At 45.4% G+C, this 18,284-nt stretch overlaps 1 protein-coding gene and 1 pseudogene across 6 annotated transcripts in view; one reads left to right on the top strand and one right to left on the bottom strand.

Annotated features, from left to right (window-relative positions):
- Nucleotides 1–4,182: 4,182 nt before the first annotated feature.
- Nucleotides 4,183–4,852, top strand: LOC102113342 (histone H1-like; annotated as a pseudogene).
- A 10,469-nt stretch (nucleotides 4,853–15,321) lies between these two features.
- FBLN2 (fibulin 2) overlaps nucleotides 15,322–18,284 on the bottom strand; it is an 89,030-nt gene continuing 86,067 nt past the window's right edge. For all 6 annotated transcript variants that reach the window (XM_088061860.1, XM_088061863.1, XM_088061859.1 and 3 more), the window contains 2 exons: nucleotides 17,674–17,797; nucleotides 15,322–16,246 (listed from right to left, as the gene is read on the bottom strand). In XM_088061860.1, the coding sequence (XP_087917986.1) occupies nucleotides 15,889–16,246; nucleotides 17,674–17,797 (482 nt within the window). In that variant the 3' untranslated portion in view covers nucleotides 15,322–15,888. The remainder of the gene's footprint in view (nucleotides 16,247–17,673; nucleotides 17,798–18,284) is intronic.

The raw sequence follows: 18,284 nt of genomic DNA, 5'->3' as shown, positions 1-18,284 counted from the left end.
ACATGGGCACAGGGAAGGGACAAAAATTTAGAGGGCAGAACTGTAGGAATGAAGAGAATGTAAGGAAATGAGAGGCTACCAGTAACTCTAAATTTAAATAAATCACAGAATCCTGGAATTGTCTACTTGGAAGGACCTTACAGCCCATCCAGTCTCATCCCCATGGGCAAGGACATCTTTCACTGTCCCGAGTCCCAGGTGTCCAGCCTGGCCTTGGACACTTCCAAGGGATCCAGGAGTAGCCACAGCTTCTCTGGGCACCCTGTGCCAGAGCCTCCCCACCCTCAGGGAAGTTATTCCCACAGGGAAAAACTTCTTCCTAAAACCTAGTCTAAATCTACTCTCCTTCAGCCCTAGGCCATTCCACCTTGCCCTGTCCCTCCTTCCCTTGTCCCCAGTCCCTCTCCAGCTCTCCTGGAGCCCCTTTAGGCCCAGGAAGGGGCTCTGAGCGCTCCCTGAAGCCTTTTCTTCCCCAGGCTGAACACCCCCAGCTCTCCCAGCCTGGGTTCAGAGCAGAGGGGCTCAACCTGGTGGCTCAAAGGAAAACTGGTGACCTGCACTGCCCAGTGTGTTTGAAAGGTGTTTGATCCCCCTTGTGCATCCTGCAATTTTTGTCTGCTTGTTTCACAAAACAGCACAGGCTCAGCACACCCCTGGCAGCACAGTGCTCATCTCAGCAGTCCTCACACTTTCTTTTGCAGCCAGGCTGCATCAGTTACATTAATTCATACCCGAAGGCAGTGGCCATCAGCCTGTCTTCTATTTTGGTTTGTAAAACTCAAAACGTTTGCACAGCCAGAAGGAACACTAGAACCAAGCAGGGAATGGGTGCTGTGATGTCCTTCTTGCTCCACTGCACAGCATGTGAGCACCCTGTCAGCACCCCCAGCTGCCAACTGCAAACCCAGCCTGTCCCCAGGGCCAGAGCAGCCCAGCAGCTTTGCAGAGGCTGACTGAGCACCAGGTTCTGCAGTGAGATTATTCAGCAAGGTCATTGTGGGGATTACTCTGAAAAGACAGATCACAGCAGGCAGGACTTGGGCTCAGGGCAAGTGGTGCTGGCACCCTCCAAGCCTGGCTGAGAAACTGGCTGGGGCTGCAGGCTGAAAAGGTGAAGGGGTGCAGGTGTGGGATGCAGTTCCTCTGAAAGTGCTGTGGTAAGAGAACTGCTAATTAATTCAATACCAAAATACTTGCTTAGGTAGAAGGCTGCTTCTGAAACTCATGCAGATTGAAACAGCAGAACTGCAGCTTCAACACCGCTCTGAGGTTTGCAGTCACCTCCTGAGAGACTCCAAAGATGTGAATCTTAGCAAGGGAGTGAGAGAACTGCAAACCAGCTCCCTCCCAGCCATATGTGGTGGGACCCCCATTCAGCCCATGCAGCAGAGCTCCCACCCCTGTCCTTACAGCAAACTTATCTCTAAAACTATCCTGAGATCCATTCCCCTCCTCTGCCTCAGTCAGAGCCCTCCAGATTCCCACTGCAGTGAGCAGAAATTCATTTCCCTTCACACATCTGAGGGGTAGAGAGGACATGTATCACTGCCCCTGGGGAATGAAAATAAATTGAGGAGCACTGGCGTGCTCAAAGCCTTAGAACAGCTACATCAGTTTTATATAACAGGTTGTGGTTGTCTGACAGCTTGACCTTGGCTATCAAGGCAAAGTCATCTTTTCCCTGATGGCTCCTTCCCATGGGCAGGTTGGTCCCTTCCCTGCTCTTTCCTTCCCAGTCCTCCTGCCCTGTCTCCCTCCCAGCCGTGGCTGCTGTTTGTTTCTTCCCAGTTACAAAATCCAGTTTTGTCCTGGAAAAGAATGGGAACACACTGCTGCACCATCACCCCTCCAAGTGCTCACACAAAGCAAAAAAAGTGGTTGCTCCCAAGTTGGCTCCTCTTTCCCTGTGCTGCTGCAGAAGTACAGGCAATGTTTTAATGGGTTGTTTTTCCTCCCATTTCAAACAGGGAGGGAGGAAACTCTGGAGCAGTGATGGTGCCCTGGGGTCCTGGTGATGCAGGGAAGCTCATCTGAGCTGCACAGCACAACGGGCTGGGCCCAGAGGTGCTGCAGCATCAACTCAAAGTGCTGAAACCCAGGAAACACAGAAGGCTTTTGCCAGTTTTCCACTTTACTCCCTGTTAATGCTTTACCCAAAGATGAGCCCTCAGAAATTAATAAAAAACAACCAGCCAGCACTAAATTCTTCCTGCCACTTTTTGATGAAGAAAATCCCTAAGGTTGTAATTTCAAGCAATATGCTTGGATATACATCTTTATTCCCTATTATTATTACTTCTGCTTATATAGAAGACAAATAATGTAAGATTCAACTCCCTGAGACTCAAGTTTTGTACAAACTTACTTAGTATCATCCCAGTGTACAGCTTATGTTAAGTTAGGGCATGAATATTTCTTGATACTTCTGCAAACAAATAATTGGATCTGTACCCATCCTTTACCAGCCTATTTCTGCCTGTCCTAATGAGCAACACATTGTATTTATCACCCCCTCTGTCATCATTTATCTTGGTGTAGTCCATTAAAATCCTTGAGCAAACCTGTCCCCTGCACTGAGGAGCTGCAGGATTTGACCCACTTAAATTTAATAAGAGACAGATTCTTTCTGCCTTTCTGAAGTCTCTCTGATGTTTGTAATTCACATGGGTTTCTTTTTTTAGATTAAGCATTATTGCCTGGCATTTAAGGCTTGGATAATTTAAGCAGATTTATATTTATATTGTCTTATTATTTACTCATGTCTGTTACTTAAAGCCTAATAACAAACAATGACATTATTACTCAAATACTTAGGCTATCCATAATTGAAATTAGGATCCAGTGCAAATGACTGCTTATTCTGACTTGATGGATAAATAAACATTCATCAGTAAAAGTAATGAGGACAGCAAATAAAAAATAAACTCTTGCTCTCTTTATCCTGTGTCACATGGCCAGGACATGCAGCATTGCCTTAAAGGTGGGAAGATGCACACGTCAATATCAAGTATGGGAAAGCAAGTTGGAAAGTGAAATCTGGTATAATTTTGGACATTATGGTCTTGGGATACCAGCAAGACAAGGTTTGAGGGAGGAGATAACATCTTTATTGCACATTGGGATAGAATGATAAAAAGAAATAAGCATTCAGGCTCAAAATGCTTTTTCAGCTTGCATGCTGTAAAGCTTGTCTGCTCTTCCAAGTATATCATTATGTCTCAGGAATGATATTATCTCTCCCTGCAGACTTGATAGTGCTTAAAATGTCAGCTCCTCTTGAAGATGTCTGCTTTGCACCTTCCATCTGTTCCCAGGGACAAAGTTGCTGTCCATCTCTGCTTCCCACCCCTCCCACAGCAATGTGGGAAAAGGCAGAGAAGGGTTTCCAAATAAAATATGTCTGTTAGATGAATATTAACCTCATTTCAATACCTAAAACTGTTGGCAGAGACCACAGAGCATGGGTATTACATGCTTGCCATGTGAAATACTATTTATAAGAGCCAGCACTCTCAGTAGGCACAAGAAAAAGTTACCAGTTGTTTCAGTGCAATATGTGTACAGTAAAATTCGTGTATAATCTTTAAGAAAAATCTTTCACTTAGAAGAGTTAAGAAAAAAAGAGTTTGGTGGGTGTAGCAAAATTAGTTTGAGTTCTTTCTAAAAAGAAATAAGAAAAAACTAAAGCAAACAGGAAATACCCTAAACTCATATTGCAGATGCTTAGATAGCATTTATTTTTATTAGAACTGTAAAAAAAAAAAAAAATCAGGCTTTTGTCTTCATGCAGTGCAGATAAGGGATGGCATATTCCCCATTTTTGAGAGGAAAGAAAGGTAGAGTTTAGCTAATTTCCCAGTCATACCACATCCCTAGAGCACATGGAATTTGTGAACAAAACCTTGCTCCTTTCCCAAGGAGGTGCCATCCCACTTCCTTTGGACAGAGCAGCCCCAGGGAGGACCAAAGCCAAAACAGCACTCCCAGGGGAAGTCCCACCATGATTTTGCTGTGGGCAGGAGGGAGGACTTGGGAGGCCTTTTGGCCAGCTATGACAGCATACAGCTGGCCTGTATGTGACATTAAAGGAGGAGGGGTTTGGCTGTAGAGAGCCAGTCCCTGAGGAGAACACATGCAGGCAGCTACAGTGGTTTCCCTGGTTCATGGATGAGGGCCGGCACGATGTCGCAGACTGGGCCTGTTGCTGCTCCCGCTGTCTCTGCTCCCAGCTCTGAGGCTGCTGCCAAGAAGCCAAAGAAGGCGAAGAAGGCAGCGAATGGCTCCAAACCCGCAAGCCCATGGGGCCCAGGGTCACCAAGCTGACCACCAAGGCCGTGTCTGCCTCCAAGGAGTGCAAGGGGTTCTCCCTTGGCACGATCAAGAGGGCTGCTGGCAGCTACGATGCAAAGAAGATGTGAAGAAGAGCAAAAGCCACATCCAGCTGGGGCTCAACAGGCTCTTCAGAAATGGCACCCTGGTGCAGACCAAGGGCACCAGTGCCTCTGACTCTTTCAAGCTGAACAAGAAGCCAGGTAAAACAAAAGAAAAGGCAGCAAAGAAAAAGCTGGCTGCCAAGCCCAAGAAGCCGGTGGCCAAGAAACCCGTCAGTGCTGCCAAGAAGCCGAAGAAAAAGGTAGTGTTGAAGAAGGGCCCCAAGAAGGTGAAGAAGCTGGTGGTCCCAGCAGCCAAGAAAGTGGCCAAGAATCCCAAGAAAGCCGCAAAGTCAGGCCACCCCAAGAAGGCAGGGACGAGCATGGCCAAGGTGTAAGCAGTGAAGCCCAAAGCAGCCAAGCCTAAGACAGCCAAACCCAAAGTGGCCGAGGCAAAGAAGACAGTGCCAAAAAAGAAGTAAAATGACTGAGAGAAACTGAGAGTCTACTCAATTAAATAAACCCTGTCATCTTAAATAATTTTTTGTCATTACAGTCCTCTAGTGCCTTCCAGTTACCTAAACCTAAGGTATTAGTATGGGACCTGGTCCCCTGGGGGTGCAGGTATGCATATTTCCACAGACACCATATTCGATGGGTAACAACCCTCTGCACCAGCTGGATGGAAATCTCAGACCTTTGGAATGACAACTTGCCTGTGACTTCACCTGCACCTCAAGAGTTGGACACTTATGAACATTAGGAGTAAAAGGAATTGTGCCCTCTAACAGTTTTAAATGTTACCTCTGATCAGTTTTAAGTTGGTTTGTTTGCAACGTTGTAATTAATTAGCCTGGCATGCCACCCAGCAATATTGTACCTTTGATAGCTCCTGGATACCATAGTAAAAAATTGGTGGGACACACCAATAGCTAGAAAGATTAGGTTTGTCAGTTTAGTGAATAATTTCATTCTCCTTGTACGTTGTTTATTGTCCTTCCTGCAAAGGGGCCCCGCAGGGAGATGATAAACATGGCTTTTATATTTTAAAACAGAAAAGGGGGAGCTATGGCGGCATACAGCTGGACTGTAAGCGACATAAAAGGAGGAGGGGTTTGGCTACAGAGAGCCAATCCCTGAGGAGAACACAAGCAGGCAGCGATTGGTCAGTGAGCCGGGCGGTAACCAGTCACAGCCAATCAGCTCCGAGCACGGAGTCTTTGGATCGGGTATATAAGAGCTGTGCACGCCATTAAATGCTCTCTGCTGCATGAGTGATGTGCCATGTCTCCATCTCCCCACACTGTGCACCAACAATGCACCTTTTATACCCAAACCATTTTGCAGCTTTCTGCCAGGGTGAGGTGGCCTTAGAGTGAGCACGGTACAATTTGCATCCCCAGAAATTAATTTATGCACTGCTCAGGTGGTGCCTGGAGGCCTCAGCATCCATGGAAAGGAGGAACAGGAATCAGTTTCCAGTTCTAAGGCTGGCCAGCGTGGCCACCATCCAAACACAGGAGACAGGTCCCAGACAAAAACAGGACACCTGCACTCCCAGGAGAGACGCCGAGCCTCCTGCCAGGCACAAATGGGAAGGAGCTGCTGCCCCGGGGCAGCCCAGCCTTTGTCCCCTTGTCTGTGTGCGCTCACGGCCATGTGCCAGCCACGCTCTGCACGCAGGCCCAGCACGATCCACCCACTCTGCTGGCTCCTTCCCTCAGCATTATGTCAGTCTGTTCTACACCACCGGAGCCAGTCTGCTCCCACATCAGAGCCCTGCACTCAGAAAGTCAAAAATATCCTCCCTTCTGTTCCTGCCAGCCTCCAGCCAGGGGACCTCGGCTCGGCTCTGTTTCTAAGCCGTTCTCATGCCACACTGCCATGACTTCATGTGAGCTCCATGGACCCGTCTCACCAAGAGCGCAGAACTGAGTTGCATCCCCTGGTGCACAGCTTATGGATAGTGGAATGGATAGCTCTCCTGGCAGAGAGCTCCTAAAATGGCCCTTTTCAACCCTTCCCAGGAGACCTCCCCTCTGCTGGTGTCTCGCGTTGGGCTCTGCGTGCTCAGGGGATGGCTCACCCCTGCTGTGGGATGTGCATTGCTCCTCCCTGTGCCTGGAAAACCTGGGCATGGCAGGAGAGGAAATGCCTGGAGGTGTGCTGCTTCCCTGATGGGTACTAATTAAAAGTATATTATGAACAGTTCCATTTATTGGTGTAGAGTCCTTAAAATGTTGCACTGTTTAAGGCTGGTTTTAAACGTTTATTATGTCTGCCAGCATTAGCTGACAGTGGGGCTGGGATCACTGCTGCTCACTCAGTTGTTGCTTTTACCAACTGCATTTAAAAGAAAGTCTTAATTTTTCCATCTGAGACCCTCCCCTCCATTTTCCCCTTCCCCCCACTTTGTTTCCCTTTTTATTTGGTTCCTACATTTATGGTGGTCCTCTCTGGCAAACTAATAATGATCAGGTGAACAATCCCAGGGAGAAATTTTTCTTCCCCTGCCATCCTTCCACACACCAAGGAAAGCCAGGATGATCCAACCTATTCCCAGGTGTTTCTGCTTTTCCCCTTTCTGAAGCAGAAATACTGCATTACTTTCATCTCTGTTATGAGTTTGCTGACATCAGAAGTAACATCAGATGTGATTTTGCTCTGTGCTTTCCCAGGATATCCATAGGGAATATTGTTCATATTCTGGCTGCAAAAGCAGGTCACAGACATACTAAACCCAACTGAAATTGAGTCAGGTCTTCAAAACAAACTTCCTCCATACTCAGAGTAAAACACTGAGTTATCTCGAATCATTAAGACTATTTAATGCCACCTTCTCTTCCAATAAATGCATACTAACAATTTCAGACACTTTTCCTCTTTTGTTCCAAGTCAAGGAGTTGTCTGTTGTTTCCAAGATCATCCCTCAGTACAGGAATGCAGGACAGTAGTAATTCCTCCTGGAAGCTTATAAAAATCCTTATTCAGTATATTCCAGAAAATTATTCTGAGAAATAAAAAGCAAATTAGAGCACCCACTTCCCATATTTCTCAGAGTATTGACATGTATTATGGATCTTGAGATGACTAAATGCCACTGAATAAGCAAGAAGACTTTCACAGAGAAAAACCCCAAGCTCTGTTTAAAATAATAAGTTATCTTTGACCTCAGGCTCCAGTTAAAGGCAAGGATTAGCAGAGACACCAGTGCTTCTGTGAAGATGGTGTTCATGAGATGACACACAGCCTATCCAACACCTTCTCTCCTGTGGCACTGATCATGCCAGCCCCATTTTCCCCTGGGAATTCCAGCCCTCCAAGCAACTTCGGTGAATTCCTGGCCCTTTGCCATTCAGCCCGGGATATTCTTGGCAACGGTGATAAGGACACTTGTTCCAAATAAGGAGAAATCCAGAATCTGGCACTCTCAGAGCCAAGCAAATCTGTCAAAGCTCTCGGGGCTGGACACAGGCGGGGGAAAAAACCCACAAAAAACCCAAATGAAGCAAAAGTGAACTTCTGACTGTCTGTCTTGCCAGCACCAGCCAAATCTCATTAAAGAGTCACGACGATGGAATACATTGACAGTAAGTGCAACAGACTTGATGAAAGACCTTAAAATGTTTATGCTAATCCAAAGTTTCAGTTTCATGTTCCATACAAGCTTTCCAAACAAAAACACTGCCAGAAAGCATAGAAAAAATGATCTTAACTTTCACCTTTCTAAAAAAAAATCCAAACAAAATATCAAGCAAAAAACCCAAGCACCAAACCCCCAAATTTCCATATTTTTTTTCTCACCACCTGCATATTTTGCTGGACAGGTAAAAAAAAACCAAAAACTTTCCTCAGTTTGTTTGTGAGATAAACCTGTTGGAGCTATGAGCTCCTTCAGAGTCTGGAGGAACAACATGGAGCAGCTGGTGCCTGATTTACACCATGGAGGAACCACCCCAGTAACTTCACAGTTACTCCACACCTACCACGGAGGTGCCCCTGTGCAGAGACTGAATAATTCAGCACTTTGAAAACAAAAGAAAAACCCCAAGAAAGCTCCAGTCTCAGTTCAACTCCAGATCTATTATTTAGTCTGACTGCCCCCACTCTATTTCCTCTGCTTTGATCAACTAATAACGAAGGAAAGCAATTACCAACATAAGGAAAATATATTCTTGGTATCTTTGAACTGCTGTGGCAAGTGTAAATGCATTCCTTTCGTGAGAACAGAGGAAATATTTCTTCAGTGGCTAAGATGAGAAATGAGGGGGAAACAAGTAGGAGGAGGTAGGGGAGAGACTACTATTTTATTAACTAATTAGATCAGCGTTGAAAGAAAATGAGCTTGCAATTCTCCACATTATTGATTGTGAAGAAAGGGCTGCAGAGTACAACAGAAACAATGAAAGACTGAGAGGTGCATTTGGAAATGGCTTGTCCTGCCTGGATAGGGGAGTACAACAACCTACAAAAGAACTGAGTTATTGTCATGGGAGGGCAGATAAATACATCACTGACAGGTTTGGGAAAATGGTGTGTGCAGGTAGCAACTGGTCTTGTACTCAGTTCTTCTAAGTCTTCCAGTGCAAGCACATGAGAGAGAAGAAATTCCTCTGCCATTTCTCTGTTTTTTGTGTATTTCCATGAACATCTGTACTGCCACTGGTCCAGTCAGCCGTAGCACCACCAAACATGCCAGAAAAAACCCAAGCAGCTCTGCAATAACAGTGGGCCCAAAATTGACTAAACCACTTCAGCACCAGCTGTGGGTTGGGCCAGACACCACCAAAGCAGTGCCCTCACCCTGCCCCACACTGTTCCCTGGGGTGGAGATGATGCTGAAGGACATAAACTGAAACTCCCAATACCCTCTCAAAAACAAACACATGGGAGCAAATATTTAACATTAAACTCTACATTTCTACAAAAACATTCCAAGAAAGAACAAAACATGATGCATTAAAAAAAATAAAAACAAAGAATGGAATTTGGGGAAATATAAATCATCCTTCATTAGTGATTTCCCAAGGCACTCATTCAACAACACACTCTGAAGTCCTGAAGGTACAGAGCAGCTGCCTTCCAAACCTGCAATGCTGCAGTTTAAAGCCATGGTGGAGTTTAGAATAATATTTGCTCAGGATCTGGCCTGGCAGCTCACAGGCTCAACAGGGCAGTGAGTTCCTCACACTGGTGCAGGCTCTCAGGCATCAAGGAAAAAGGGTGGATGTTTCTCTTTCTGACCTGTACCCTTTTAATAAGGAGAGAAATGATAAAACAAAGATCTCCTGGCAGTGGGGTAAAAGCAGCAGAAGCCACAGGAGGCAGGTGCAGAAAGGACAGGCTGCAAGTAGAATTCCTGAGAGAAAGATAGAGATTGTTGGGGGGGGGGGGGGGGGGCGGGGCGTGGTTTAAAGGTACCCAAGTTACCAAATAAACTGTGAACTCCTGGATTTCCAAGGATCAGAAGGCTGGGAAGTGAGGCTGGTAAGAGCTTTCAGAGTCCTGAGAAGGTTACACTTCATGTGAAAAACCAACTCTGCACCACCTTCCAAGGGACTTGAACTACCCAGGTGAGGTGCAGATTATCTGCTCAACACACCCATGGCAGAGCTGTGAATACCCACTGCCTCCCTCTTGGCACACTCACAACTCCAAACCAGTAAAAACACAAGGAAAACCTCCTAAAGTCCAGCCATCAACACCCAAAATGCTGCTACACCCCTTCCACGCAGGGTGCAAGGCTGACTGAAGGCTGGGGAGCCTCCCATTGCATTCTGGCAGCTCTGCCTGTTGGCTTTGCTGTCCTCCCAGACTGGAGGCCTGGCCTTCACCCTCCTCTGAGCACCTCATTTACTAGTGCAAACATATGTTCTTGAAAGAAAATACAGGTACTTACATGGAGTAATCACATTTTTAAATGGCCTTCATCATTATTTATGTCAGCATCTTCCAGATGTGATTCAGGCAATGATAGCAGCACATGTCATTTGTGTCTCTGTTTCTCTCCCCAGGGGAAAATTAAGTTATGATTAAAGCCTTACCTTCACCCAGCCCATCTACTTCAATGGAGATCTGCATAAACAGCTGTTGGGAACCTGTGGAAAACTCTTTCTCAAGAATATTAAGTCTTTTCCTCAGCAAGCATTATTTTCAAAGTCATTGAAGCTGAGTTTTTTGTTGTTTGTTTTTAGAGCTTCCTCAGTTAGCAGGAGGTGCTGGTGGCACCCAGCACAGCCCAGCACAGCTGCAGGTTTGTGGCACCTGAGAACAAACTCAACCTCAGCCCTCAGCCACCAGCACCATCTCTATTGTCTGCTGTGGGAAATCCTTGGGAGAAGGGAACAAATACCAGTTGGATTTATTCAGCCTCCACATTCCATGGTTTACTCAGACCTCAGGAATGGCAGTGCTCCACCTCAGGTGTCCTTCATCAAAGATTATCAGTTTTTGCCCATACTAAAAGTATTCCACAAACATTTTCTTCCTGGCTATCAGTGCTGGGGAGGATCTATCCCCTTCTATGGTGCATCTGGCTGCAAGCAGTAACTGCAATCAGTGAGACAAAACCCCTCCCTGCAGTGGAGCTTAGTGGAATCTGTGCTGCCATCAGGAGCCCTCACTGACAGAGAGAAAGGCATCTCCTCCCTCCCATTTCCTCAAGGCATTCATGTCTCCTTTTTTGGATGCATTTTCCTTACATTGGATCAACTGGTGTTGCTAATAGGTTTCACAACTCCTTTCTATTAATGGTGGCACTGAGGAGAGTTTAGTGCTCTGCACACTGGACTATTATTCCTGAATAAAATTAGATTTTACATCTTCCGTCTCCACTCTTCCCCAGAAAGGACAGCATTCCATACTTGTTCTATTGGGAAAAGCTCTGACTCCTTCAGCTGGCTCTTTCCATAATCAGTGTTTCCCTTCAGAAACTCAGTATTTCCTCAGAAGATTGACTACAGACTATTAGCAATGAACCAAATCTCATGAACCCTGCACAGAACTAATTTCATTTCCCTTCTCACATGTTCTGGGCTCACTAACCTGGCCCGGGGTCATCTGTAAGCACAAGGCATCTCACCTGAGACCAATTCTTCACCCAGAGTAAGCCCAGGGTTTATGTCCCATGGGGCTGGCCCTAGTCTGTGAGATCAGAGACCCTTCTGCTGCAGCCCAGCCCCAGCACCACCAGTTCAGCCCCTGCATCCCATCATCATTGTGCCATCCCACGTTCCAAGCAGCTCAAACATCGTGCTGTGCATCTATGCACTGAACACAATTCTTGGCTGCCACACAGAAACTCACTGATGTACAAAGGCTCTTGTCCCACCCCTCCCATCACAGTGTATAGGGCAGGCACCACAACGACATCCTTTTCCTCTCCAACCCCAGCTAAAAAGGGAAAATTCACTGCAGATGTTGTCATTTTTAACCCCAAACTAAACCTCAGTTTATGGGAAAAGAACATACATGAGAAAGAAATGTGCTTTAGAAGACAAAAGGCTCAAGTTTGTGACTTCAGCTTCACATCATCAAAATCAGACATAATTAAATCCTGCTTTCCAGTAGCTACTTCAAAATGAACATCTCTGTGATGCAGAGAGCACTGGAAGTGTGAAGACACTTTTTATTTGACCTCAAAATCTATTTTTACCCCAGAATTCTAATTATCCACAGCTGGAACTTTCTCTTCCCCCTGGCATGAGTGGGAGCAATGGAAAGATAAAGACAAAAAAAGGCAAATGAATGGGAAAAACATCTCCCTAGGTGTGAGGCAGGTCTGCAGAAGGACACAGAGGGACACAGAAGGATAATGTGTGTGTGCTCCCCATGGCCAGGGTCTGCCAAAGGTGTCTGTGTGCCAGGAGCTGCCCAAGGGAACAGGGGTGGAGGGGGCTCAGCCCTTCCCTCCCTCTCCAAGGTGCCCTCAGCTGACAGAGGCACTGGAACCTTTGCCTCTCATGCAAGGCTCTCATGCTCTGAAGAGATATTGCAGAATGGCCCTTATTACAGCTTTTTACCATAAAATCTGCTTGAAATTTACTTCTGCCCTGAATCTGATATAATTGATAAAATTGACTGAATAACTGGCACAGAGAAGTAACAGAGAATGCAAGTCTGGGGTATCTTGGAAGAAATGTAAAATATTTGGGCCCATTAACATCTCCCTCCCCTGCTCTGGTTCCCCAGTGTGAGGGAAGGAGCGAGGCCCAGGCTGAGCCTTTCCCTACACCAGGCTCACACAGGAATGCTGGCACAGACTGGCCAACACCTGCAGTGACCCACAGACATATATTTACACATAAAGAGATTGTAAACCACTTCCTTCCTGCTCCAGAAAGGGAACAATTTAAAATATGAGGTAAAAACATCCCTCTCACACGTGTCCTGCTATTTCAACTCTGTTATGTACACTCCAGTCCAAATAAAAACTGAAGCTTCTTTCTGGAATAGACCCACTCAGATTTCCAGAAAACACACAGAGGAACATTTCTTCTTCTTTCCAGCAGCTCATTTGGTCTTGCTCAGTCTCTGGGATCACTGGATCTCCCAAGGAATACAACAGCAGAGTGGAGAGAGGTCAGATTTTATCGAGGCAGGAGCAAGTAACGCTGAGCAGAGCAGGCCTTGCTCAGGCAGGTCACAGCAAGGCCATTTCCATACTGGGGAACACACAAATAATTTGAGTTTTTACATATACAGAAGAGATGCCCCAAGTCAGCTATAATTCTTTATGAGGTTTGCAGCTGTTGTGTTCCTCGTGAGTTTATCAGCTTGCACAGCTCTTGTGTAGCTGTTCCTAATTCACCTCAACCAGGCAAGGGGTGGGGTGGCCACAAAGGAGCAAAGGGAATAAATGAAACCTACTCAAATGAAAAGAAAAAGAAATACAGCCCAGGCCTGAGCTCTTTCCACCGAGACCTCCTGTGCACGTGGACACACACACACAGGTTACCCAGTGAAATAAAGTGGAAGGCCCATTCCTGGAGATGGGGACTGGGCCTTTGGGAACTGGACCAGTTCAAGGAGACCAAAATTCCAGTTCAAGGCCGCTGACACCAATGAAAGCATGTCCCCCCTGTGGCTAGGGCTGAGGCTGCTCAAGTTCAGCCACAGGCACTGCCCCAAGACAGAGCAAAGGGTGGAGGGCTGACTGCTCCTCTTGCCCTTGAACTGACAGGGAGAACTCTTTGGGATGGAAAAAGGTAAAACCCTCCTCTGGTTAATCTGGAAGCAGAAGAGTGTGAAATTACCTCCTGAAATCTTTCTCCTTGCTGTGACCAGCTGCACTGAGCAACCCTTTCCAACCTTTCCCAACTACAGATGAAGACTCCCTTCCTCCAAGCAGAGCATTTTCCTTCTAATAGTATGCAAAGCCTTTTCTTCATCAATTACCTGTCTAGAAAATGAAGAGTTGATGCTGAACACTGCCAGATCCTTTATATGATTGACTGTGGCTGGTTTTAGTCAGCAAAAGGTCTCCCAGTAACAAATGACTTGTCCATTTGTTCTCTGACAAGAAGCACAGTCGAGGTCTGGGTATCATTGCTGCTCAATCAAATCCTAATGCTGATGGAAAACTCCAGGTTTTGGTGACTCCTGACGTGCCCCAGTGGGGCTTGGAGAAATGTGTCACCCCTTAACGTGTGCAGGATGGATCTGGAAGGCCTGGAGCTATAAGATAGGAATTAACTGGAATGACAATTGCACAAACATGGGTTTCTCAGTTGGCACTTCCCTGTTACATGCTTACAAAACTGTTAACTATGGGAAAAAAAGATGGATGGAAGATCTTTTACTAAATGGTTTTTATAGGAAAAAAAAACAAAGAGAAGTTTGATGTATACAAGCTCACAGATAGTCCTTGTTTTACAGCTGGGGAACATAAATAATTTTTCCCTGCTAATGGGATTTTATGATATTAGATACAGAAAGATTTGCCCTTTATTTTAAGGACATCCAAATTAAAGAAATTACTTGCATTCGTAGAGACTGGCCTGGGGATACAGTGACTACAGAACATTAACTCTCACCATATAGGTGATGTTTACAAGATTTTTAGATGAAGTTTACAACATAATAAAATTGTTGAATATGGCATAAAAATGTGTTAGATTTAATTTCTCCATTTCTTTTTGTGTACACATCGATCAAAATAAGACCAACTGTAGAGAAGAAGAGGTTATTGTTTTGCGAAGAAATGTTGGATGAGGTGATCCTTGAGGTCCCATCCAACCTGGGATTCTAGGATTATTAAACTGCAGAGAAATACACATCCACATCTTGTAACTATGTTTTCCCTTTAAAACATTTTGCAGAATAATTACAGCTGGAACAAAAGGGAACTCAAAAAATTGCAACACCGAACTTTTTGGGGAAGGAAAAAAAAAAAGAAAACAGCCACAAAAAAGTTCTGATATCTGTTTCTAAATTCTAATAAATACTTTGATTATACTATGCTTTGGCAGATCTGGCCTACAACTTTGGACTTCATCCAGTTCCCTGAAGAACCAGAGAAAATGGAGCTCAAACCTTTGGTAGTGTTCTTTCCTAAATGGCAAAATATAGCCCACCAATTTCACTGGCATTTTTCTCTGCATCATTTAGCAACACCACTGGAGGCATTTTCCTGAAGCAGAGAAGCAACTCCCCTTTTTGTCTATTTAAAATTGCAAGTTACTGCTCAGGGACATGCCCAAGCTTTAAAATAAGGAGCAGTAATTATTACTTCATTAATTCCATTTGGACATTCCTTTAAGAATTACAAAGCTTCAAATCTGCACTTACATATTACAGACTGAGGAACAGAGGAACACCAACACCTTCAAAGACAACTACCAAAAATGACAGTGTGAGCTTTTACCTTAAAGTGTAACATTCTGGTAAGGCCTTGGTCTTGCAAATATTCAGCACATGAGCATTCCTACTAAAGCAAGACTCAAACATAGGCTTTTTCACTGGTGGAGTTTCCTTTTATTTATATATATTTTAAGGCAACATATTATGAAAGTCGGAAGGAGGAAAATAACCCGGAAGCAGGAGGTTGGATCACCATCAGTGTCCACAGATGGCCTGGACTCTGCACCTCAGCACAGACACTCCAGTGAGGTCACTGGCCCAGCCAAACCAGAACTTTGTGTCAGAAAGAGAAATCATTCCATGTTTTTTCCCAGTACTCCCACGTGAACATCTTCCCTCTCTAGTGCAATACCCTGCAGAAGTGACTACACCTAAAAATAATTGCTAAGAAAAGGTTCCAGCACTTATCACAAGGTCTGTACTGCCTTTCTAACCCTTTCTTCATCTGTTGGCAAACGATGAAACACAGAATTGTATAAGAAAACAGAACATAAAAAGACAAAAATTAACTTAATTTACACAACCAATAAGAAAGTTTAAAGCAATAATAGAAAAATAATATAAACGCTAGATACATGAAATGCCAGTTCAACAGTATTAAGCTTTGGTAGAACAGTTAAAGAGCATAGCACCAATTAAATCCAATGTCAGCAAGGCTTCAGTAGGCATGAGCTGTGATGAAAATGTAGATTTTAGCAAGAAAAGTAGTGTAGGTTCCCTGCCGCCAGAGTTTCATTTCCACATCCAACAGGAAGTCTTTGGGCTCCTTGACCTGGCGCTGCAGGTAGACGATGCCCGTGTAGGAGTTGAGCCTGCGGGTGCTGAAGAAGCCCTCCTCGTTGCCCTTGGTGATGGTGAGGACGATGCTGTCCCCGGCGTAGGCGGGCGAGGGCCCGATGCGGAAGATGTGGGCTGGCACCACGATATTGGTCTGGAAGTTGAGCTGGTAGTAGGTGATGCGTACCGGCGTGTTCTGGCACTCCAGGTAGTTGAAGCAGCTGATGCGTTCACACCTCCTGGGGAAAGAGGAGTGAGGCACCTTCAGTGGCCAGGGAACAGCAGGGGAAAACATAAAAACCTTGGGGCATTGCAAAGGATTGGATTGAAGCCTTTGGATTTTAGCTTTTATATTTTTCATGTATTTGTAATCTTGCCATTTTTTAGTGTATAACTATAAACTCCATATACAGTGTTAGTTACTGCTTTCCCATTTTGGTCAGACAAAATAATTCCTCTCTAGGCCTGGGAATCAAAGACACCTCACTGCCTCAGGCCCTGAAAAATGTAAACACAAGAGAGCTGGGGACAGCAAACTTGGGGTAAATTACTTCATTACCCAAAGCTGCAATTGGAAGATTAACCCCCAATGTGCAAATGGACCAAACTTACAAAAGTATGAAAACCCATGAGCATTGTCCATTTTGGGTGTAGCCCCTGGGGGGAGAGGGGGTGGTTCATCTGCCCTAAATGTACCTGAAGGCCCTTAAATAAATAGAACTGCTTTTTATTCCCTTAATTTGCTCTGGCCTCTGTTTTTAGGCAGTCCCGAAAGGCATCAGGACAAATCACAGTACCAAATGTCAGTGTGTGATCAGCAGCTGCTTCTTCTGCCCTCCCAGTGCCCATGAACATTTCTGGGTGTGTAATTGTCTGAGGCAGAGCTCAGGGCTGTGGGGAGCTGTGTGTGGAAGCTGCACAAGGAACAGCCAGAGTCAGGGTGCAGACAGCACAGGGGTTCATCCCTGACAGGGCTGGGGCAGTGCTCCCAGAAGATAAGAATGAGACCCCTTGGAAAGGTACCTAAAACACAGGAGTGGGAAACAAACTCCTCAACTGGCAAAAAGCTGCTCAGTTCTGTCAGGGAGGAAAAGTATGTTTCAAGCCATAAGCAACTAAATATGGGTTCCCAAAGCACTGGCAGCCACCGAGGCAGGAAACAGGTAGGAAGACTTTGGGGCTCACGAGCCCCAGCTGCTGAGGAGCTGGGGATGTGCCATTCCCAGAACCCTGTGGCCTGGCAAGCTCAGTATCCTGCTCCCCTTCAACACTCCCTGAGGATCCGCAATCTGAATATTAAACAGGGAGCCCCAAACCCACTGTAAAAGTGGAGCACTGGGTAGCCTGGCTGCTCCTGCTCTGATACAAACAGCACAGAAGATCTTACTTTAAAACTTAATTATAAACAGAGCCATTTTAGAGCTGCACGGAGAGCTGCAGGCTCTGATCTCTGCTGTTCCAGCAGCAGCTGGAAGGCAAACAGGGGCTCTAAGGCTTAGGAGAATGAAGGATAATCAGACACAAACTCTGCATGGGGAAGGTCTATGAGCTCCAGGTGCCAAAGCAGCTTCTCAGAGCTCTGAGTACCCACACTCACCCACAAACTAAGCACCATAACACCAGAGGCACTGGGCTGGCTCTGGTGCTGCCCCAAGGCCATACTCACATGTCAGACACCTTCCTGTAGTTGGAAGGGCATTCGAAGGACAGGCAGCGGAAGCTGCCCTGGATGTTGTAGCAAGTCTCTGCAGCTGAACAGTTGTGGGTTCCTATTGCACACTCATCAATATCTAAGAAGAAACACAAGAAAAAGATGTTCTAAATTCAAAAGTAAGAATTAATTCCTAGTATTTTTCAGGAATAAACAAACCCCACCAATTAATTAACCCACACTAAAAGCCAACAGGATCTTTTCACTGACTTTTTGAGATTGGAGAAAGCTGGGCTGCACCAAAAGAATGCATCTGTGCACAAAGGTAGCCCTGGCTTAAAGCAGAGCAACTACAATAAATCTGGAGTTAAAGCAAGCAAATGCAAAATGGTCCCTGCTGATCTAAAGGATCCAGGAGATATTAACCATGGGAACCTAGAACAACACTTCAGAACAAGGCACATGGTTTCAAAAACCTAAATACAAATATCTCCCCATAATGAGATGTAATTACAGAAGACATAATAAAGAGCATTTAAAGCTCAAAGACACTTTATGGCCCAGAGCATAAATGTGGTTACCTAAATAACACATAGCCACAAGCCCAAGCCATGGGCCTGACAATG

The sequence above is a fragment of the Pseudopodoces humilis genome, chromosome 13 (genome assembly GCF_049639895.1).
Source record: "Pseudopodoces humilis isolate 2021_Gansu_Grassland_sample_001 chromosome 13, ASM4963989v1, whole genome shotgun sequence".
NCBI classification, from domain to species: domain Eukaryota; kingdom Metazoa; phylum Chordata; class Aves; order Passeriformes; family Paridae; genus Pseudopodoces; species Pseudopodoces humilis.
This window is presented reverse-complemented; position numbering and strand designations above follow the sequence as displayed.